Below are 24,662 nucleotides of genomic sequence, written 5' to 3'. Positions count from 1 at the left end.
CAACTGTACAATGTCACATATTCAGGTTAGTAAACCCATCTGATATTCCGTGGTACTCTAACGATTAAAAAAAAAAGAACTCGTACATCTCATTGTTAACTTGCATAGCAGTTTGGTACGGTACTGAATACTCACAAATGACAAACTACTACCATAAAATGTCTGTTGGTGGAAACCTATTCAAACACAAAAACTTCTAGTCTTCAGCCTATGGTACAAAGAGATAAAAAATATAATATCAGCAACACAAAAAACGCTGATGTTCATTTATAGACCATGCATCTGAAGGTGTGATTTATAACATTACATTACAAGCCTTTTTATAAACTTTTAATTTTTTGTCATTTTGTTTTATATCTTATATAAATGAACAAACAATAAAAACAAAATAAAAATATTCCAAATCTGACCTTATCGTTTGACCCTGTCACATGCATCAGATCAATTCCAAAATGTCACACTATTGAATAACCACATCTTTAAAACTGTACTGAGCTTGGCACAACTACAATGTACAATATTGTATGTGCAGCTGCAGGGTCTCTGTACCTGATATGCGCACAATGTATACCCAAATATCACGCCCTAACTTTATTACATGCTGCCTCCTCCCTTGTTTGCAATATGTTCACATGAAAATTTTCTCCCATGAGAGAAAAAATATTCTGCCCATGGGAAAACATAACAAGTGGTCCATCATCACATGACCAAGTTTATCCAATCACTGACTGGTATTTGGTGAACTCATTATGATAGCGATGTTTGTTGGTGGTACATGGCATGCCATCATTTTGGACATGCGTCAATTCAAACCAACTGATGTATGCAAACTTATATTTTTCAGTCTTTCCTATACTCTTTGAGACTGATGAACAAAAATGCACACGTTCATATCTATCATACAACTAAAAATAAACCCAAACAAATCACAAAAAACAAATCCCACCACCATGATTCTTCTACTCTGGCAAAAACTATCTCTCATGCTATATACAATACAAAGCAGTCTTTCAGAAAATACACTAAAGAAAGAGAATGATCAAAATAAAGACTCTGTGTTATACTTTTGTTGGATCATTTGATTATTGCACATTGGTCAAAAGTATCAAATGGGAAAATTACAGACTGGAAAATACACATCAGCACATCCCTGATCAAAAGTGCCATGAAACATCGCAAATTTTGATCCCATATTCAAGGCCTGCAATGCAAAATCATGACTTTATCTTAAGTCTGCCAATAGTTTACAAAGAAGCAACATTGCACCAACGATAGTCAACCCTGTTTATGATGACCAATAGGAGGATATCTAGCCTTTGTGGATTGTTGGCCTTTATGCACAGGCAATAATGTGTAACCTTTCCTACAACAGGTTATTAATCATATCTGATGGTGCATGCTCTAAGTAACTTGGCCTATTTTAAACACAAAGATGATGGTCACCATTTGATTCATTAAATCATTCTTTCTCTTTCACATCTCACTCTTATTTGACAAGGTGATTGGTTCATTGTGGCTATCAAAATAAAATGTAGTTATCGATAATAGTAACCACTGCAACATTGTCATTGGTTTTGCATATCAATTGACGGAAACCTATTTTGAGCTAGTACTATTGCCTGACACGTTATCATAGGCAACAGCACTACAGCCATCATCATCATCATATTCATTGTTGTCATTATTGTTGACATCATCTTCCCAGTCATAATATAATCACCATCAAAGTCACCGTCTCTATCGTCTTCATCATCCTCCGCATCATCATCACATTCATCGCCATTGACAACATAATCATTTGCATTAATTCTCATTCTCCTCATCATCATCTTCACTGCCACTACACTATCCTCCCATCTTCAGATATTCATTCTGACATTTTTCTATTGTTTGAGCAGTACACAGACAGATGCTACACAAAGAGCAGGAGTTAGGGGCATTTGTTCTACACCCTGTTTCAAAACACATGCCAGCCCCATGCATGTATACAATCAAACAATGCCTGCCACATGGGTCACAATGAATTCGATTTCAAACCATCTCTCGGTTTAACAGCAATGGGCCAATTCACAAACATATTCAGAGCTGGTGCACACCTGCCAGACATGCCATGTCATAGCAGTTGTTCAAGGCAACAAAACAACTTGTGTAAAGGCTTGCCTGACACAGTAACAACTGCATGCATGCCAACTGGTTTCCATGTAGGGCCTACTGAAGTGCATTCATCAGGAACAGGTGAATTATGGAGATGGTAATTAGGTCTGTATAGACAAAACAAAACAGAACACAATAATTGTCTACACTACGAACATATTAGTGAAACTGGTCTATTGTGCCCCAATCTAAGAGGTTGAAAGTGAAACTCTACGTGCAGAGCAGTGCATCATCCCGTGTCCGTATGCAGGGGAGTGGGAGCAGAGATCTTCTCAGAGTTCCCGGGGTCTTTGAGGGAGGCAGAGGTTGTAGTAGGCTGTCTTGTCCCAGAAGTCAATGCCTTTCCATCCACACCAGCCCTGGGGAAAGGAGAGGGATGGAGAAATAAATTTTACTGTAAATCATCGAGGACTGGTAAAGATGCATTACTATCATAAACATAGGATGTTGCGTGGCTAGTCTAGCATTAGTGTCATCTATTTACATCAGGTTGAGTACATCGCCATGCAAAATTCAACTCTTGCACCACTGTGAACTGTTTTCTATGAACGAAAACAAAAAAGAGGGGAAAAAAAAGAACACAAACCGCAACCCCCAACTCCCCATACAAAAAAAGAAACTAATGAATACACAAACAAACACAGGATTTTTGCAGGATGTCTTTATAACAGCTGTAGGCAATTGTTCAGGTAAGGAAAATCATATCTGTATTACATAATAAATGTATTATCTGTTACTTTATTCTGTTTGACTTTTTTTTTTTTTGCTTGCTCTGTTTTAATCTAAGGAAATAAGCTTCTACTGGAATTCTTCATTTATAGCATATTACATATAATTAACCCATTAGGTAATTAATTGCAATTTCTACCTTCCTTTTGTTTTAAGAGACACGATGATGCTCTCTTTCTACAATGAAAAGGAGTGCTGGAAAGGAGGAGTCGTGAGTAATAATGGATGAAAATGTGCGAGTAATAATGGACGATCAAATTTCAACTGATAGCAATATAACGACAATATGTATCATTTCGACAATGTTTACCAATCATATCTGGTTCAAGCAACAAAATTCTGATCACAATTGAATGATTAGTATCAAAGTAAAGATCAAAGGCACAATAATTGACACTTTTTGTTTTTAATTGCTGAATTCCAGCAAGGTCATGACAAAAACTTCCTACATGTTCTGTCAATATTTCCCCCAGAGGTAGAAAGTATTCACTTGATGGTCATTTGTCATCTGGTGCCATTGGCAATTGACAAAACTTTCCAAAGAGGACCTCCAGCAAAGGAAGACTGGTAGCCACCACAACACCTCACCTTGTCTTGTATGATCTTCAGATCCTCGCCACCCGTGTAGTGGGGATCCAGGATGAGAAACTTCAGGTCACCAGTCTTCTCATTGAAGTCCACTCCCAGGATCGTGTGGGCAAGGACGCCACCACCTGACACAGGAGAGATTTCAGTTTGAACATGAAACACATCAGTCTGATTGTCGACTACCGATGACCCTCCTAGCAACTTCTGACTTAGACATACATACATTAATCTGAATGACATGTGCATAATTATCTATCCTTGTTGTTGTTGTTGTTGTTGCTGCTGTTGCTGCTGCTGCTGCTGCTGTTGTTGTTGTTGTTGTTGTTGTTGTTGTTGTTGTTGTTGTTGTTGTTGTTGTTGTTGTTGTTGTTGTTGTTGTTGACAAGAAATCAAGGGAAGATACAATTAATGTATCCTTCAGTTTGGTTTGTATTGCAATAGATTGGCATATTTTCATGGCAAGGGTTGTAGACTCCCCAAAAAATGAATAAAAATATGACATTAGGAAATTTCAGTGCATGAACCAAATGGACAGCTGTGAGCTGAAATCAACATATCAGCTAATTTGCAGAAGTAGTTTTCACAATTGCTATTTTGTGGTGAAAACATGTACATTTGTAAAATTCCCTTAACCCATTGAGGACAGGTTGATTTTGCTACAACACACATTTCCCATAGACACCTGCCCAAGTATACTCGGGACTCATCCCCAACGGGTTAACTTCTCAATCTTATTGTCTGACATTGATGAAACGTTTACCATTCTGTTCATTAAAGTCAAATTAAACATAGAGTGAATTGCACTTTGGCTCTTAATTCTGATTGACGACACTACACGCAATTTTTTCTATGAGGTAATATACTAGCTGTCTGCATAAGGGCAAGTCCAAGATAAGGTCCCCTCAGAAGGCAAAATTTCATCTTTGCTCAATATTGATATATTTGGTATCATTTTGAAGCTTATGAGTTGAAGTTTTGATTTCCATGGAGGAAAAAATGATATTATGTAAATTTATGCAAATTTCAAGGGCTTCATTTGCATGAATGTAAAACACATCGTTACATATGGGACATTTATAAAAATTCATATTTATTCAAAGGAAAGCAAATGATATTTGATTAATATGTGGACATAAGAAGTTCATCAAATAGTTTAACTTGGTATGAAAATTTAGGGATTATGCAAATGATTATGCAAATTAGCTCGTGTCCTATCATGAGATGTCCCATACGTAACAAAATGAGGTCATTTTTTTAGGTTTTTTCTGAAATTGCTAAGGTTATTTGAATGCCCTTTTGTAAAGTTCTAATTTATTGTATAGAGAAATTAAATACCATAGAAGAAAGAAAAAACAGTATAAGAAATATTTTTTATTAGGCATTGAAATAATGTTACGTATGGGACAAATGCGTTACGTGTGGGACATCCTCATATACATTGCATGTAAATGCATGTAGCTAGCTGGGAAGGTCTCTCAGTACACAAATGGTCAATCATCCTGAAGAAAGCATCCCAACTTTGTAGATACTTTTTGAGTTATAGACACGTGAAACAATACATGTACTTGACTGAACAATTTTCAGAAAGAGGGAGGGGAAGATGGCAAAATACACTTATGAAAATCAGCATTAAAGGGATGGTATAGTTTTTGTAGAAATGGGAATTCAGTTTTGAACATCTTATGAGATGACTGGAAACCAATAATATGAATTACTAAAGAGCATACAATTCTAAGACTAGAGGAATTCAAAGATAATTTGATGGAGATCCAATTTGAAACGGTTGTGATATAAAAAAAAAAGTAAAATGATTTTTTTTTTTTTTTAATTGCAAGTGATACACAAATTGTCCTTATTCAGTTTTCAATAGTAGCCACAACAAAATTCATGGGTATACATACTGAGGTATACATACTGAGGTGTGACTCAAATCAATGTCCTGACAGCTAGACAGACATCATACATATACTCTATTACTGGAATTCCACGCATCAGGTATTGCTCATCTATCAAAATTAATATTTCTTTTGTCAAGTTGTTTTTTATTGAAACTAAATGGCAAACTGCCCTTCATCAATGGAAGTTAACACTTTAAACTATTCATTTTTTTAGTAGTAACTATCCTGATAAAAAAAGGGCATACATACTCAGGTTGGTCATAAAAAATATAGAATATGATTGAATATGATTATGATGGTAAATATTTGGGGGATATTGTTCCCTTGACAATCTGGATCAATATTTGAGTAATTTCAACTGATTCCACCTCAATAATTATGCAAAAATTTGTTTATGGGTATTTTGCAAAATTATTTTGCAAAATACCCATGAACATGGTTCTCCACACACTAAACGAATGGGGGACAAAGGGCATGCATACTCAGGTTGGTCATAAAAATATAAATATATGATTGAATATGACTATGATGGTGAATATTTGGGGAATATTGTTTCCTTGACAATCTGGATCAGTATTTGAGTAGTTTCAACTGATTTTACTTCAATGATTATGCAAAATACCCATAAACATGGTTCTCCACACACTAAATGAATGGGGGACAAAGTGTCCCATACGTAACTGTCCCATACGTAACACGTCATGTCTGTCTTTAATTAGAACCTGTAATTAGAGCTTTTTGCCTAATGACATGAAACTTACCTGTGATAATCTTTATTGTTGTGACTTTCATCACAGTGAATTACAAGTTGTAGAATGAAATACTTTCAGAGAGTTTTGAGGTTGAAAAAAATGTTCAAAAAAACAAAATTTTTCTGGTCCCACACATAACGGCACATATTTTCTCTTCTAGAATACAATTGTCCAGGTCATTTTTCTCTATTTTTTACATGATTATACTTCTCTTAAATATCAATCACCATGATAAAGTTCAATATGATCAAAGGCCATTAACACTATTTTTCAGGTCATAAAAGTCTCTGAATGTCCTGTATGTAACGCGCGTGTTATCTTGGACTTGCCCATAAACAGACCTGTACACCAACTACCATCATACCAGCAGTTTGACACAAAGGTGGCCTTTGAACCATTTTCATCAAGGTATCTTATTGGGGATGCACTGCGGAGAGAAACGTACCAATCATGACTGGGGTTCCTTGCACCTCAAAATGGAGAGCTAGTTCCCTTCCCTTGGTAGCAAGCTCCTCTCCGTTGGGGACGAACATGATCTTACTTGTTATCTGGAAGGCAACGAATCATGATATTGATGAACAGTATGGATTTAGTTGGACGGTGCAGTAGCCAAGCTCGAGTTAAATTGAGGACAGCTTCCATTTCAGTCTCATATTCAAAGTAATAGAAGAAGCTGCAAATCTTAGTACACTCTGTACATATAGTCAGGCAAATGATACTGTCAACTTTAATTCATAGGTAACGACTGAAATGAAAAATTAAATTATTGTCCCAAAAGCATGTTCTGCTAAAACATAGTGTTATGGCGGCACTTGCATCACAGACTGTATTTCTCTGTCCCCACCCACATTTTGGCACAAAATATCTGTAATTGGACATACATTCATCATTACAAAATCAATCATGATACTTTCTAGTTCTACTTTCATACATATGGTTCTTTTAAGTAGATTTCAATGCCATTTTCATGAGAGCAAGGTCTAGTAAATATCCCAAAGATATTGGGCTGGTTGGCACATTCTGATAAAGCTGCCCAATACTGGTGATAACCATGTAGCACTCACACTATCCTATTTTGTATCATTGTTCCTCATGCATTAAAGAAGAAAGTTTTGTCCAGCTGATCAATTTATCCTTTTGTTGCCAAATGGACGTCATAAACACTGCATGCAGAGGCAGTGATGATGCTGGATTGGTAAATCCCACTGTTGTCATTTTCCCCAAATATTCATCAATAACTTGTGTCCATGTCGTTAAATATTATTCGTCTGGTCAGAGTGATGAGGGAGTATCTCTCCCTTCCAGCCTGTACAAGAGTATGACCAAGTACAGTGCACTCCCGTTATAACGAACACAGTTATAACGAAATTCCGGTTACAACGAAGTAAAAATTCAGGCCGCATCTATTCATTATCCACTCTATATATTTTTATTGTTTATTTGTTTAGTTATAACGAAATTCTGAGATAACAAAAGAAATCTGCCGGTTCCGAGGACTTTGTTATAACGGGAGTCCACTGTAGCAATCAGACTAGATTATTTCCTGTGAACTGTCAAGTATAATATACACTGGTTAAAAGACAAAACCACATGCTCACTGTCTATCAGCTGGCTCAATCTTGGGATTAGATTTCAAGAATGAGATCTTGAACTAATTAACAGAATTTACCTAACCTGAGGTGAATTAATCATACCGAATAGTCTCCTCTCTATGTACTGTTCTTTTTTTTATGGCTGCATTGTTGTTTTGCATGTGTGTTCTCTTTGTTTCTGTTTGTTTCTTGCTTTTTGTTTCTTACCCCTAGGAGCTGGTTGAGCACAGTGCCAACTTCAATGGAGCCGATCCATTGCCGAGAGCTGACAAATTTGGCTGGCTTGTCACCAACATCCACCAATGCTTGTTGGATCTCCTTGTGGGTGGGGATGGTGTGGTCTACATAACCCTGGTCGAATATGAAAATCAAATTTATCTCCATTTAGCAACTACACACAATTTTTTGCAAAATAACAAACCAACAATCAAACAGATAGGGAGCATATTTATGATCTTGAATATTTTTTGAATTATTATCAATGGTACACGACACATTGTTCATATCTTTTAGTTTTCATCTACTACCATTGCATCATCTGTCATTCAGTCAAGGGAAGGGGAAGGTTGCATTAAAAAGAAAATAACATTCTATATTTCTAGGAACTGAGAAATATTATACATGTTATCATTATGGATCAAAAATTATTTCTATGTAAGAATTCACGGTAACACTTCACCAGCTTGGACAGTATTGCACTAAAAAAAAAAAGATAGCTCAGTCAGTAGAGCAATGGGCTGGCAATCCGGAGGTCTCGGGTTCGAATCCCAATGGAATCCCATTTTCTTTGCTCATTTCTCCACTAATAAATTATATTCATTTCTGGTCAGTTTCCTTCTGTTTGCATTTGTTACATACTCAAAAAGCTGCATCACTTCAGTGATCCCTTGCATTTATACCCAAGTTGAATTATCCTTCACGTTTATGGCAGGTTTAAATGTGTACATGTGTGTCACACACATACACACTGCTATAGCTTCTGAATATTCAAGCATTGAGAATTTAGGGTTTCTGGGACGAACACTGAACTAGGACTTTCTATAGCTCAGTTGGTAGAGCGCCGGGCTAGCAATCCGGAGGTCTTGGGTTTGAATCCCTACGGAATCCCATTTTCTTTGCTCATTTTTCCACTAATAAAAAGAAGAAGAAAAGATGTGAAAATTGTGGACTTCATATCACCACTCTTGGTGAGAAATATGCAATTAATTGCTGAGACGCCTAGTTTGGTGATTTGTGTTGGAAAGACAGGCTGTTTTGAATACTACACACTTAAACAACATATCACTCTCTATACCACAGTGGCACAGCTCACCTGTAACTTGAACCAGGAACACAGCGTCTGCAATGATCTGTAGGCACAGCCCCACTTGTCGTCATTAAAGTGGTCCTGCATGTAGTGGTGGTAAGTGTAGTTGCCAAAGACGATGGACTGCTTTCCACCAGCCACTAGAGGGGATGATTGGAAGGGGAGAGGGAAGAGAGGACGGAGGTTAGAGAAAGAAGGAAATCATATTGCTGAAAACTCATCTTTAGAGAAACTTTTATCTTGAGCAAAAGCACCAAAACGATAATTCATTATTTACAGAAAATCTGTGCCGTTTGACAGAAGCTAAAAAAAAAATCATGACTACTGTAAAACCAGAAATGTTCAAGTGCATTTCAACTTGGTGAATTTTGCAAAAGTCAAAATCTTCAAAATCAAAATGCATGTGAAGTTTTTGTCTACACTACATGCATTTAATGCAAGTGGCAAGTTGCGGAAATTTCAGGCATCGAAATAGGCCATTGGCTCCAATTTGTGAAAAATTTCATGCCGCGAAAATATCTTGCTTTACAGTATATGACTGTCAGGGCTTGGTCTTGGAGAATCTATATAAATGACATGTAAGTTAGCAATATCAAAACCTTAGGTTAGTAAATTACGATACAGCAAGGTTGCATAGGTATCAAATATAAAAACTGTGACAGCTGAATCCCACGACTTCATCTCACAAACATGACTCAAAAGGGTGCATCCACTCTGCTCAATTCTCACCTCCGGAGGGGGACAGCCCCACATGGGTATTCATGAGGTAGACCCGACTCTTGCTGTCCTCTGGAAAGACGAACGCATTACACCTCCTCAGCAGGGGCCTGTCCAGTGGGAGGATGAACTGCTGGTGTAGGGACTGCCTGGTGGACACTTTGGGGTCAGGTAGAAACAACAACGGCAAAGAAATATGCAGTGATTTTACCACTTGGAGATGCTTGCTGGAGTAATATCACATAAACTGCAAATTTGCTGTGTATGGAAGTGTGAGTAATCTCAATGCAGTTTGAGAGTCAGGTCTCAATACCTTTGTGAAAGAAAAAAAAACCAACAAACAAATGTGATATAAATGGTACAGGTATCATAGAATATAGAATCTACTCAAAGGATATAAAAGTTGTATTAATTTCAAGGTAGAAACATGAGAGGATGCAAAAAGAGACAAATAAAGGCAAAGTAGCTTTGTCCACTATCAAATACACACACACTCTCTCTTCCCACTGTGTGAATCAGGAGAAAGTGATCAAAACATGCCATTTCCAAAAAACAGAAAAAAAGGGGAAAAAATTAGCTTACCTAAACTTGCATCATTCACACCAACTGGATAGACAACAGTAATAAGGTGGGGCAGGCTGGAAGGCTGGAAGTGATACGGCTGGGGTTGGCATATATCGTGTTCCTGAGAGAGGGAGAAGGGAGAATAGAGAGAAAGATGAATAGAAATAATAGAATACCTTCATCAAAACAACACACTCTAATATTTCCCTCATCATCCTCAATGCATGCAGCAGCCTCCTTTTGCAAGTCCTTTGAAGTTTAACATTTTATATACAGTCTTGCAGTTACATTGGGAGGAGCTTCTAGTAGTTGATATGGACTACAGCAGCTTTTCTATTTCTTTGTTCTCCTGAGCCTGCACCCCTCTTCTCCTCCTCTGGAGTGGGTCACATCCTGGCTAGCTTAAAATGGAGCTATACTAATAATTTTTATTCACATTTTTCTCCTTTTTTTTTTCTTTCTCTCTAATTTTTGCACTTTGAATCAAACCTAAAACCATTGGACACTTTACTAGTAATTTGTTCAAAAAAGGAATAGAGAAAACTGAAATGCTAGAGAATAGGCATCTACATTGGGGAAAGAACTAATTCAGCCTGCTTGAGATCCTCTATGCTACCACCACTTGACTGAAAAATGCCATATTACAAAGCAAAATAAACAAACATCTTCATTTTAGAAAACTGTGGCATTTCAAAACAAAAAGTAAGTATGAGCAGTATATATTCCAATTCTGCCCCCTTTCACTGAGATAAAAAGCACTAGACATATCTTGGATGAAAGTGGTGTATGATCGGTCTAAGCCTTACCATGTAGTGCCTTGCTATGCACATCTCCATGGCTCTCAGCTGTCTACACACACCCTCAAAGAAAATGGGAGCTAGATGGGAGACAGGTGCTGATGCAGGTGCCATGACAACAACATCCAGGGGAAGGCTCATCATCAGACTTTGCATATCTGCCTGATCTATGGTGCAGTGAAAAAAAAAATGCTTCATCAAGGGGAAAAATGCATGATCACTTGAAACCTGGTCTTTACTTAATTGTACTCCCAAAAGTACATGGTCTAAAATTCATAACACGCAGACTATGCTTTAGATTGTATGAAGTCTTTAAAAATTCAAATAATCAATACGGTGTCATCTGAATGAACACCAAATAAATGTTAACTCATTTAATCAGACAGCAGCTCCAAAATTTGTCAAGAAAGCAGGAAGAAACAGATTCTGAATCTCAAATCTCAAATTTTGATTCCATAACATCCATGCTAATATTCATTGCAATGTCCAAGACATTTCTTATGATGAGTATATCATAAGATGGCAATCCCAGAGCAAATACTTTGCCTCAACAGTAGAATAATAAAAAGAAAATGTACAGATATTCAACAAAATGACACCTTATAAGAAATGTACACATTCCTTCAACTTGTTACTGACAGGTGTTAGGAGTACTATCATTTCCCCGTCTTGTAAAAGATGTACAAGCAAGTCAAGTGCCCTGTCATCATGCTAGAAAAATAGAAATGTGTTGAAGTCTTTTTGTATTTTCTTTACATTATTGCCAAACTCTGAAATCACATATTGGTGTACCATTCATTAGTCATCTTATCTAGTTATGATGGTACATGGATTTAACCAAAACTTTAAGGATTCATAGCTTTTGTACAAACTATTGGATTATCCTCACACTCTACTGATACAACTAATATTTCTGCAGAAACAAAACATTGAGGTAATTTCCCTTTACTGCTACAACTCAAATGCCTGGGAAATGGCAAAAAATATAAATACATAGAAGTAGGTTGAATGCTAGAAGACAAACGTACAGGATTGGTACTGTACTATAGGCACATGTGCGTCTTCTTCCTGGTTCTGTGCTGTACCAGTTCTGAATAGAATTTCCACATCTAGAACCTAAATGGCAAACGATGACAATGATGATGATGATAATTGTAAATCTTCAATCAACACATAATATTGTGCTAGTAATGATGGTAATGGTTAAGATAGAATTACTACTGTCATCACCATCACTTATGTTACTACTATCACCACCATCATCATCATAATCACAACAATAATAAAACACAATGATAAACTGTCCATTCCATCTGCATGATGAAGATGAAGGTTGGTTACAGTCACTTCTTATATATGCACTGAACTCTTAAATTTACAAATTCATGAAATAAGATATCATCCTTTGAAAATTCTCATCATTCATTTCTAGCCGCTTTAGGTGAGTGGATGACATCTATAAAATGGCAATCAATAGAGATATTACTTTGCTCAGAAAAATTTAAATGTTGCAGTTACAAAGTTACAATTGGCTTAAAATCATGATGAAATGGTATTACTTTGCTTATGTGTGTGTGTGTATCAACAACCTGAACAAACACACTGATTTAACATGCCACCAGCAGCCAAAATGAGTCTCGCAGTTCTCACCGAGAATATAGTAATGAATTGGAATGGTGCCTGATAATTACCTGGCCCTCAACTTTGACCTTCTTGTTCTTCTTTCCAGCCCCGCCTTTGCCTCCTGCCACCCCAAACCCATCATCCTCTCCTTCATCCTGCTTATGCTGGAGTATATCTTGGATGCGGTTCCCGGGGGATACCGGCCCCATCACCACGGCACCATCATCACCACTGCCACCACTGGAGGAAGATGGCGGAGAGCCATTACTGACAAGGATGCTTGTTTCCTGGATCTGGTATAGGGTGGTGGGGGACTGCAGCTGGTTCTTCAGGAGAGCGTACTGTGACAGAAACACATCTGGCAACTCTGCATGGCATTAAAGACACAATATGATCCAATGAATGTACATCCGTACTGACTGGATGTAAGACACACAAACATTTTAGCAATTACATTACAATATCATTCTAAGAATGCAATTTTGTGAATCCTCCATTCAGGCTTGAAACAAATACATTTCATTTAAAGACAAGTTTACAAAGTGAGTTTGAAATAAACAACAGCATTATGACAGATCAACCTGATTGCATATCACCGATGTCACATCACCTTTTTACTTCTGTTTAGTACTGTCGCAGACTCATTGTTAATATCATTTGGTTCATCCAAGGCTCTGTAGAATCACATTGTTGAAAGGCATGATTTCCCATAAGTGGCATGTCAGACAGCCCTTAGTTAATTCCTGTCCCAAAGAAATACCAAATCTCAGCCCATGTATAGCATCTGCATATAATGTCACATGAAAAGATATATTTAAATGTCTTACAGGTCAGGGCTCAAACTTTACAATTTGCGGTTAATAATCAATCACTTTTATCTTACACAAATGATCATCAGGTATTTAAACAAAATATATAATTCACACCATATATATTTCATATTTCCTTCTAAATTTAGCACACAGTAATGATCTTAAAGTATTCCTAACAGAAAGAAAGTTCCCCACCACACCTACCCCCCCCCCCCCCAAAAAAAAGGAGAAATACAATGATACTTCAATGCAATATCAACAATCCCACCTGCTGTTAGAGCAGCATGATCATACCTGTCTTTTGTTGGTAGTGGCACTTCATGCTCATCGTAGATCTGATTCTGAACATCAGAACATTTCTGGTGAAATCACCGACATCGGTCACAACTTTGACATCACACGGCCGTCGCTCCTGGGTCTCTACATCAAAGATCTGTCCAGCTTCCTCCAGCACAATGTCCTCCTCATTGGTGAAAAGCAGCACCACTCTACCACAAGAAAACAAGTTCTGAAGGAGGGGCAACAGATCAGACACAGATGATAGAGATGTCTAGAGAACTGGGATGAATTTTATTGGATGAAGTCCCTACATAAACTAACTGCTGGTTATCACAGAGCTTGGGTACAACCGAGTGTACAGAGCATAATAGAGAGATTAAACGAGAACTTACCTGTTTGAAGTTTGATCTTTATTTTATGAGGGAGTTGGAGAAAGAATTCACAGTGAGAGAGCCCGCTCAACGCGCGCGCAGTCATACTTCGTAGCAACAAGATGTGACTTCTGTCAGAGTGGAAAGATTGAGAACTTACTTGAAGTTGATCTATACATTTTGTAATAGTATTCATGCCATGGGAAGGGAGAGGAGGGACTGTGAATTCTTTCTCCAACTCCCTCATAAAATAAAGATCAAACTTCAAACAGGTAAGTTCTCGTTTAATCTTTCTATTTTATTTCGTGAGTTTACGCAAGAACTCACAGTGAGATTTTGTAGCACAGAAGTCACATTTGTTCCAACTGAACAAACTCAAGCATGCACAATGGCAAGCAAAATGTAAGCTCAAATTACCTTGGTCTGAGGCCATTATTCCCTCACAATGAGTTGTGACAGGCACTGTCCCTCTTCTTGTAGAGGTTTGTCGTAGAATTTACGGAATGTTCGTTCTTTTGACCAGCCTGCTTTTGCGAGGATCAGAGGAATAGGTGCATCCGCCCTGTTTGCTGCTGAGCTAGATGCTGCTCGGGTTGAATGTGCACTGAACATTGTGGTGTCAATGCCAGCGCCAGTCATGATTTCTTTGATCCATCGAGAAATTGTCTGTGCCGTTACTCTCTTGAAAGGCTTGCGAAAACTAATGAAGAGATGACTTTCCTCTCCTCGGATCTCTTTGGTTCTCCGAAGGTAGGCCTTAATGTATGTAACTACACACAAACGTCTGTCTGGGGGGTACGCTTTCAAAAGTACGTCCAATCCAAAATTCCCAGGTCTAGACTGCTTAAGATGTTCATTAACTTTGAATGACACCATAGATTGTTTGAGAATCATGCTGTCTAGATTCAGGCAATGCAAAGTCTGTACCCTCTGGGTGGATATCAAGGCCAGTAACATGCACAGCTTCATCGTTAATTGCTTCAAGCTAAGCGAGTTAGCGGGAGCTAGACTTCTCAAATATCTAAAAACAATATTCACGTCCCAAATTTCCGAATACCGCGGCCTTGGGGGCCTGAGCTGGAACACACCTCTCATAAAACGAGAGAGAAGCGGATGAGTGCTGACAGTAAATTGTTCATCCTCTAACACTAGAAAGGTAGCAAGTGCACTCCGTGCTGAGTTAATAGCTGAATAGCTCAAGTTCTCTTCATAAAACATGTGTGTAAAAAACTCCAAACAAAATTAATCTTGGCATGAAGGTGACTTTCCTTCTTAAGTGTACAAAACTTTCTCCATTTCCTTATATATGTACAATATTGTCTTTGGGTTGATGCCCTCCAAGATGCTGCCAAGATGTCCACCGTTCTGCTGCTCATGCCAGAGTTCTCGAACGGCAGCTTCAAAACCTGCAACATAACAGATCAAGGCAAGCGTGTAAAGGGTGCGGTTCCCCAGATACTGGTTGCGTAATCAAATTCCTGTGTCTAGGAATTAAGAGTGGTTCATCTTTAAGCATTCTCCTCATGCGAGGAAACCACGCTTGCGTAGGCCAGTTTGGGACAATCAAGAGACCATGTGCCTTGTCGTTTTCTATTTTTTGGAGACATTTGGGGATGAGGCAGAAAGGAGGGAATGCGTAGAAATACAGATCACCCCAATTCAGAGTGAATGCATCCACAGAAACCGCATCTGGGTCAGGCAGCCACGTAACGTACGCAGGCAGCTGCTTATTGAGTCTGGACGCGAAAAGATCAATTTGGGGAGTACCACATTTCTTAGTGATATCAGTAAAAACTTTCTTATTCAGCATCCATTCTGTTCTGTCATTAAAATGACGAGATCTCCTGTCTGCTTCTGTATTGTCACGACCTGGTAAATAGGCTGCTGTGATCCAGATATTCCTTTCCTTACACCAAACCCAAATGTCTCGTGCTGCCCTGTCGCAGGCTCGAGATTTAATGCCTCCCATATTGTTCAGGTAGGCTACAGCTGTTGTGTTGTCAGTTCTAATGAGCACATGTGTATCATGCAGGTGGCCGCAAAATGACTTCAAACCAAGCCCTGCAGCTAAGATTTCAAGATAGTTGATTTCATTGTTTAGAGCATGCACTATCTCCTGATCATCCCATCTACCGCCAGTTTCACTGCTTAAATCAGTGGCACCCCATCCTTGCCCACTGGCGTCAGTACGTAGCTCTAAAGCTGGCCGATCTCGACTAATTGGTGCCGACTGGCAGTGAATGTTATTGAACCACCACATTAACTCCTGTTTAGAAGCTTCAGACAAATTCATAGGTCGATCAAAATGCCCTTTGCTTGATTTTAGTGCAAGAATTTTGTCTCTTTCTAGGTTACGATAGAAGAGGGGGCCATATTGAATAGCAGGGAAAGTAGCAATCAGTTTCCCAATGACCTGCGCCACCTGCCTGATAGTAGGGTTTTGTTTCCCTAGCAATTCCGCACATACTGCCCTGATATTTTGACATTTCTCATGCGGGAGCGTTATAGTCATGCTTTCCGAATCCAAGATAAACCCCAAAAATTGGAGCCGTTGCTGAGGCTCTAGGATGGATTTCTCTGAATGAATGACAAAACCAAGGTCAGAGAGCAGTTTTGTGGTTGCTTGCACCGCTTCTAGTGCTTGTGATTCAGTTTCACCGATTATGAGAGTGTCATCTAAATACCCCACAACCAGGTGGCCTGCCTGTCGCAGCTTTGCGAACACCGGCTTCATAAGCTTTGTGAAGAGCCTAGGCGCTGTACTAAGGCCATTGGGGAGTACCTTAAATTGCCAACATTTCTCGTGCCAGACAAATCTCAAATACTTGCGATATGAGGGGTGAACAGGGACAGAGTAGTAGGCATCTCGAAGGTCGATTGAGGCAAGGTAACAACCAGGGGAAATTAGGGTTGTAGCCGTATGGATGTTATCCATTTTGAAATGCTGTACATTCAGACTGTCATTGAGGTCCGATAAATCTAAAATTAGGCGTATGTCCCCATTTTTCTTTGGGCGTGTAAAGATATTGGACACAAATTCTCCAGCCACATGCTGGCATTCTTCGATTACGCCTTTCTCGGCCAGTTTTCGAATTTCAATGTCAATCTTGCTCTCCTCAGCATTACCCACTCTGTAGTGGTAAGGCGGTTTACCTCTGTGAGGTGGGCTATACGCCTCTTGAAATTCAAGTTTGTAACCGCTAATTGCATCAAGTATGAAAGGATCAGTGGTAATATGATTCCACTGTTTGCTAAAATGCCTCAATCGACCCCCAACGGGCAGGTCTAATGGAACATCTACATGTTCAATGTCAAAAACTGACTGTACAGTGTGAGTAGATTGTGTATTTCCACAACAAGAGCTAGGCCTGCAACTTACCTCCTTGGGTAGTGCAGTTACTTTCTCCGTGACACAGTGTTTGGCTTGGCTGGGGTTGCTGTCGAGTAGCTCTGCCCCCGGTTGTGCGCATGAGCTGGAGGTGGGCGAGTCTGCGTGTGCGGGGCTGAATGTCTGTATCCCCGCTGCTGCTGGCCTAAAAAAGGCCTGGATGTATCGCCAGCTGCGAGCCAGCCTGCGCTCCGATATTGCTTCCGGCTGAATCCACCGCTGGCCGTGCGCTTGTATGGGTGGTACGGCTGATGAGTAGATCTCTTAGCCTGGCCTTTAACCACACTAAAGGCAGCCCTATTCTCCTCCTTGAGATCTTTTACACGTTGTCCCAAGTCATCACCGAATAGAAACGCGGTCACGGGCGTAGTAGGCTTGCACAGATGTGCGTAAGCAGCGTTCATATCGGGCTTGATCAGCTCCTTTCTCAGGCAATTCATCTCGTAATTGGCATTACAGAGTAAAGCGAGTGCGTCCTGTTGCGCCTCGTTCAAGTCAGTAGGAAGAGTTTGTAGGAACGCACACAGCCCGCGGGTAAGAGATTTCTGTACTCTCTGCAGCTTAACGTCTCTGCTGCGCGTAGTCTGTGTCACATTATCCCAAATCACTGGATTGACTTTAGGGACTAGTAAGTTGGGGCAATTGCTCGGTGCTGGGTAGTTTGCCGCTGACTCTTCCATAGATTTTTCCTCCAGACAATGGGAGATGAGATAATTTGTAGAATTTGCCAATTCGTCATTGATAGGGTCGCCCACACAGGCGGAGACCGCAAATTTTGCAGCAAAGGATGGCACTTGTACTGGCTGCCCCGTGAGCTCTGCGGGTGCGTAACCCGCTGCCGCCGCAGGGAAATCGCATTCATCCCCACTGTAGCTGCTGCCGCCGTGGTCGTCGTGCAGCGTACCGCGTGCTTGCGTACTATCGTCTGTAGCACACACATCCATGCCCCCAAACGGCACACCACCGTGGTTTTCTGCGGTACAAGCCGTGCCAACATGGCCGGCACGTAGTTGCTGTTGTTGGATACGAGTAGGCTGAGACGGCAGTATATCCATGACCTTTTCAAACATGGATTCGAGTTTAGAAAGGCGGGAAAGCACCTCCGCGTCCGTCTTCTCTTTAGGGGGGGCTGCCTTCTTACTTAGGCCCGGTTTGGTGGGTTTTTTAAGGGTTTTCCCATTCCCTTCTTTCTTTGTTGGAGCCTTAATACTAGCCGGCGAACACTTGGGTTCATGATGCACGGCTGTAGTCACCATCGCCACGACAGACTTAGCTGTATGCAGGGCGCTCGTACTAGTGGTGCCACCCACGACAGGCTTAGCTGTATGCTGTGGGGGAGCGGAAAGCGGAATTTCCATCCCGCGATATCTCGTGAATAAAAATCCACTTCCGAAGCAAAGTCAGCTCTAACTGAGCTATAAATAATAACAATCCACAATATGATAAGATATTGCGAAGATGCACAGTTAAAAGGACGAATAAAACTGGATTTAGACTGCGATGAGGGAACTTAGCCCCTCGTGCAAAACGTGCGAAGAAGCGATATGACTGCGCGCGCGTTGAGCGGGCTCTCTCACTGTGAGTTCTTGCGTAAACTCACGAAATAAAATGGAAAATTGTCATCGAATCCTATGACTTTGTGACAGCTGTCTAATGATAAAAACAAATAGAACATTTCAGCATATCTATATTTGTGCAATTGCTCTCCTTCAATCTCTCCCCATCTCTCTCCCTCTCTCTCTCTCTCTCTCTCTCTTAGTCTCTCTCTCTCTCTCTCTCTCTCTCTCTCTCTCTCTCATAATCTCCCTCTCAAAGGCATCAAGAGTGACAGATTATGATTAGGATATGCATCAGGTATATACTATTTTTCATATGATCACTGCCATATGATTCAATATTTTGCACAAGTATCGATTGAGCAATCACGAATCTTATTCTAGTGACCAACGATGACCATGCTGTACTGATGAGGCAGGATTGTTATACTACAGTCGCTACCACAATGTACTCAGTGGATGGAATAAGATAGCATGTATGCTATGAGGCAGTGAAGCTTCTTTTTGCAGTGTTTCACCTTCGCAATTTCACCAGAGAGCATTTCAGTGACATAGCTTGGTAGAGTTGATGTTGAAGACTGAGTTAGGAAAAGGCCCAGCACATTCACACCTGCAACAACGAAAACATACCACATAGTTCAGGATGGGCAATATCAATAAACAATCAATATAAACAATTGGGATGATATGCATACTGACACAATGACTCTATTTTTTTTTCAATGTCTCTATCAACATACAGTCTGTAGCACAGAAATCCATTTGCTGGAAAGGAAGTTTGAGACTTGTAGCATAACTCACAAACCATTTTTTTCTCATTGACAATCATTAATATTTCAAAGCATAAATATACTACTGTAATGAATTAAAAAGCATATAAAAAGATATTGAACACACTAAAAGAAAACAAATAAGATCATGAGTTTGTGTAGACGTATTTATTATATATGGAAGTCTTATACTATAAGGAAGTTTGATGGATGTACTCCCTCCCAAGGTGCTTAAATCTGTCTACCTGCTGGAAGTAAGGAATTGATGATGATGGCTTCCTCTGCCAGATCTCTGCCCCCGGCCAGCTGAGAGCAGCTCAAGATGGTGATCGGTCCATCATCATTTCCTGAACCTTCATTATCAGGTCCAATCAGCAGCAGTGTCTTTGCAAAGTTGAAATTCTTTATTTGCTATAAAGAAAAAATAAATAATGACAACAACAAGGATTTGGTCAATTGGTCTGACAAAAATAAAGGAATTTATATGCAATGTGACAAATTCTGCTGTAATTCTACATTCAAAGAAAACATGAATTTATTTTAGAAAAGACCATTTTAAATAGAATCACTTTCCCATTTTCATCCACAATCCCATTGAGAGAATGAGTAAGAAGTATTGAAGATATAAAACTTTCAAGAGAAGAATTGGTGATTTCCCACTTTGGATACGATACCCACATCACAATTTGTGTTACTGTCACAGATAGAGTGTTTAATGTGATGTTACTGATTTCTACTCAATGGCCTACGCACCAGTTTTAAAACCTCAGTATTTACATCCTGACATGTGGATTCTGTGGAGTAATTAGTATCCTCCTCGCAGGAGTAGAAAAATGCAATTTTAAAGAGTCACTGTTCATACATGTATAATGTAAATATTGGTTGACTCACAAAATCATGAGAATGAATTAAAAAAAACCCCACACATTTCAAAATAGACTACATATACCAGGTACTGAAATTTATTACTGTATTATGGTACTCTCTATTCTGAAAACTTGGTGAGGCAAGAATGATTTGTAGGAGCTATCAAAATGAGTGTTTTAGGTAAAATTTCATAGGACAGTGGTTAAACTTTAGTTCTATTCATTGTGAAATTTTGATCGAGCCATTGAATATAAATTTGATATTTTCAACAAAAATTGTGTTTGGATATCTTGACTGACTGACAAGTAAAACATGTAGTGAGAACTCTCCCTGTTCACTGTGAGACATGAACACTTTTAATTTTTACAATTTTAGCTTCAAAACTTCAATATCATAGAAACTTGACCGACATCATGTTCATATTCCAATCAAGAATGAACACCGTTCGTAATTAATCAGGGATGGGGTTAGACCGATAATATCTGTTTCTTCACAGTGGGCTTCTTATCTGAGTGATGTTGGGACATGTCTGACCATACATGTCCCAGCACTGGATAAGAAGCTCACCGTGATCGCGTGAAGAGACAGATACAATCGGTCTAACGTAGCTAATGCCGTTAAGGCCAAGTAAAAAAAGAAAGCAGTTTCTCGTCCGGGTTTTTTGAGCAAGGCGATGAGGGAGGTCCTTACTATTTGATATCTTACTATTTTTTCGAGGATTGTCAAAATCAAAGTAATATGTGTTTCTCGTCCGGTAATTCTGAGAAAAGTAACGAGAGAGGGCTTTACTATTTTCTATATCCAATTTATGAAATGAAATATCACTCTGTTAAGTGGTAGCTGTGTTATGAAAAACCAGGTCCCAAGTGTATGTCTTGCCTGCACTCTCAAACATTTTCAAACAAATAGATATATGTACCATACTTGAAATGAAACTTCATGCATGCAGAAATACCTTTGCTTTTTCTTTCCATTACAGATGTCAAGGGAAAATGACCATCTTAATACTGGTATTTAGTGTTGTAATGGCATTTCTGATACCAGTGTACTTGCAATTCTGATGCATTGTGCTATTAATTGAAACAGGTATAAAACATGTCTTTCAACAAATGTACGACTGAAATGAATTCCATGATATTCAAAACACTGCTTTATTTATTATTGTGTTTGTGACATTTTGTGTCCACACAGCTGGTATAGTGTATGTATATATGCATTTCTTCACAGTAGTGTTGTAGCACATTCAACTGGAAACTGGCTTGTACAATTGCAGATGGATGTCAAAATGATACGATTTATGGCATTATAGCATTAAACAAAGATGTTTCTTCATGTTCTAAAAAGACATTTGATAATCACTCATCATTTGGATGATGATTGTACAAGTGGAAACTCGATATAACGAGATGGTCGGGTACGAGTCGTGTTCCTCGTTTTAGCCGATATCTCGTTATATCAGTAGGCATAAAAGAAGGCATAACATAACATAAAGACATTAATTTGCACACGTGGGACTACCCATCATCTTTCAATCAATACTGATAACTTGCTAATGTGTGTGAGGTAATTACTCACCTTTATGGGTAAGAAGATGTTTTTTCGCCAATGAAATCCGATATCAAGAATGTTTTTCTTATTAATTGTAGAATAGATGTTTGAATTTGTAAATCTACATAGCTTGCGATTGTGTGAAGATCGTCTGTGGATTGGTATGTGGTTATGGTATGGGTGTTGTGTGTGGAAAGCTTGAATATGGTCTGCACAATGCTGTGTGTGTGTGTGACACATTCTGTATGTACATGACTGCATGTGTGTGTGTAGATGGGGAATTCCCTACGTAGAAAGCCAATCACAGCATCAGATTGCCTCACACTTGCTAAATGTCATGATGATGTCATGTATACGGCCGTCCCACCACATTTTCTGCATGTATCAGTGCGCACACACACACACACACACATACACGTACAACACGCGGTGCTAGCTGTAGAGTGAACTGTCATGAAGAAAATGTGTGTGTACAAGACAGTTTTTGGCGCATCGAGCTTTACAATCTCGGACCGTGATAGCACAGGCGATTTACCCGAAGACATTTTGCTTTACCTCGCTATATCAGGTTTGATTGGCTATGTTTTTCTTTGTTTGAAAATCACAAAATTTATCTCGTTATAGCAGTTATTTCGTTATAGCCAATCTCGCTATAAGAGTAGCATTTTACATGGACTTGTGTGGAAGGAAATTTGGGACCGGGAAAATTTCCTCGTAATAACCGATATCTCGTTATAGCAGTGTTCGTTTTATATACCGAGCTTCCCCTGCCCTGTATACCACACTACAGATGTTACGATTCATGGCCGTGTCCGTGAATTTACGTCGTAAAGAAAAGTATCCCGCAGAAATACGATACAAACCAGAATCCGTGGAAAAGTTATTTATTTTGTAGATACACCCATTTTATAATTCCACATTTGCTGGAAAAGCGCACTCATTTTCTCTTCAAATACATCGCCATCAGATGCAACGTTACAGAGCAGAGTGTACGGGCCTCTACACATTCGAATGTGTTCATGCGTGCGATGGCCTGGGGAACCGATTTGGACAGCTAGCAAGTTACAGACACGGCCGAAAAAATAGTAAATATCAAAAAAGTCGATGCGGCAACTGAAAATCGATGCGGGCGGGGAGCGGGCTGGGACGAGAATTATGAATTTCTTGGTATTTTCAGCGCCATTTTGAAAATAGTAAATAGTAAAAAAATCGATGCGGCGGCCAAAATCGATGCGCGCGAGGACGAGAAACTGGTTTCTTTTTTTACTTGGCCTAAGATGCCTGGATGGGGTTTGAGCCATGCCAGAGCTGCAGCGCTGCCAACATTGGAAACTAGTTGAGAGTGAGACTCCCATATAGGCCAATGCTATAATTTAGGGGTCAAAATGAGTGAGATCAATAGAAATGCATGCAAATGAAATAAAGTTTTAGAGTGAGAAAGGACCAAAATGAGTGAGTCTCACTCTCAATGTCAAATGAGTGAGAGTTGGCAGCCTTGGAGCTGCGGAGTATTACTATAGCTTCTATTCTATCCATACCCGTACGTTACCATACCGATGAGTAACGAAGTTTGACCTAGACCTCCCAGTGCCATTACTAGAGGCTAAAATGATGAAGGTTTTATCATGCTATGGGTATAGCCAAGTTCCACAGCCTGCACATTGTGACAGGCACAGGACTAGCAGCGTCAGCGCATCAGCGAGTTTTCTTAGTTGTAGCTGTGTAGCTGGGGCTAACCAACGTGATTCAGCGTGGATGGGACTTAGGTTTGACCTTTCACTCACATATGGAATTGGAACGAACAGCTTTTAAGTGGTACCGTTAGGACAAGCCAACAAATAACTTGTACAGAAAACTTGAAAAAATAACAATAAATCTCTTTACACAAGTTTACATTACTCTTTGTCGAAGAAAATACGATAACTATACCTCAATAGCGCCAGAGAAAATCGTAACGCCAGGACCACAGGGCGCTGCCATCTTGACGATGACGTAGAAATGAAATTTGTCTCGATTAATACAACGTTTGCTCTGATCAAATTTTATAAATAGTATTTTCACCAAAATACATATCATTAGTCAAGTCAAATAATAATATGACAAATAATATATTTTAAGCAATCGATTTCTTGAAAATTTATTAGAAATTACCCAGGTTTCTATTTCTAACACTGATCACGATTTCTCTGTTACGTTATAAAATTCTCGTACTCCAGAATCTCTCGTGTGTGTGTGGGTGTGAGTCGTTGAACGTGAAAAGCAGATTTTACAGAGTTGGTAGCGCAGCTCAGGGAGGGAACCGGGAGAAGATGACGAGAAACTGTTCGTTCCTTGAAGTAAATCTACGAGTA

General features: G+C 39.3%; 2 protein-coding genes across 2 annotated transcripts; both read right to left on the bottom strand.

Annotated features, from left to right (window-relative positions):
- Positions 1–2,410: 2,410 nt before the first annotated feature.
- Positions 2,411–24,294, bottom strand: LOC139737369 (ufm1-specific protease 2-like). The gene is made up of 14 exons (XM_071648046.1): positions 24,241–24,294; positions 20,142–20,307; positions 19,645–19,736; positions 13,827–14,040; positions 12,789–13,087; positions 12,126–12,213; positions 11,107–11,264; positions 10,319–10,421; positions 9,749–9,895; positions 9,026–9,159; positions 7,921–8,064; positions 6,567–6,669; positions 3,472–3,596; positions 2,411–2,513 (listed from the first exon to the last, which is right to left on the bottom strand). Exons 1-14 carry the CDS (start codon positions 24,289–24,291, stop codon positions 2,427–2,429), a joined length of 1,911 nt encoding a protein of 636 aa, XP_071504147.1. The 5' UTR covers positions 24,292–24,294; the 3' UTR covers positions 2,411–2,426.
- Positions 15,414–18,610, bottom strand: LOC139737344 (uncharacterized). Its single transcript, XM_071648022.1, has 2 exons — positions 17,562–18,610; positions 15,414–15,588 (listed from the first exon to the last, which is right to left on the bottom strand). The coding sequence occupies exon 1, from the start codon at positions 18,512–18,514 to the stop codon at positions 17,579–17,581; it is 936 nt and encodes a 311-aa protein (XP_071504123.1). The 5' UTR covers positions 18,515–18,610; the 3' UTR covers positions 15,414–15,588; positions 17,562–17,578.
- Positions 24,295–24,662: the final 368 nt, after the last annotated feature.

Source organism: Diadema antillarum, unplaced genomic scaffold (genome assembly GCF_040938485.1).
Source record: "Diadema antillarum isolate AM-2024a unplaced genomic scaffold, OU_Dant_1.0 seq00000690_RagTag, whole genome shotgun sequence".
NCBI lineage: Eukaryota > Metazoa > Echinodermata > Echinoidea > Diadematoida > Diadematidae > Diadema > Diadema antillarum.
This window is presented reverse-complemented; position numbering and strand designations above follow the sequence as displayed.

What these genes read in the sequence shown, in the direction of transcription:
- LOC139737344 (XM_071648022.1), bottom strand. Translation starts at nt 18,514, where the DNA reads ATGGATGTGTGTGCTACAGACGATAGTACGCAAGCACGCGGTACGCTG.
- LOC139737369 (XM_071648046.1), bottom strand. Translation starts at nt 24,291, where the DNA reads ATGGCAGCGCCCTGTGGTCCTGGCGTTACGATTTTCTCTGGCGCTATT. An exon ending in CAATTCCTTACTTCCAGCAG is followed by an intron (nt 19,737 to 20,141) that starts GTAGACAGATTT and finishes TCGTTGTTGCAG; the next exon opens with GTGTGAATGTGCTGGGCCTT. An exon ending in TGCTCAACCAGCTCCTAGGG is followed by an intron (nt 6,670 to 7,920) that starts GTAAGAAACAAA and finishes GTTGCCTTCCAG; the next exon opens with ATAACAAGTAAGATCATGTT.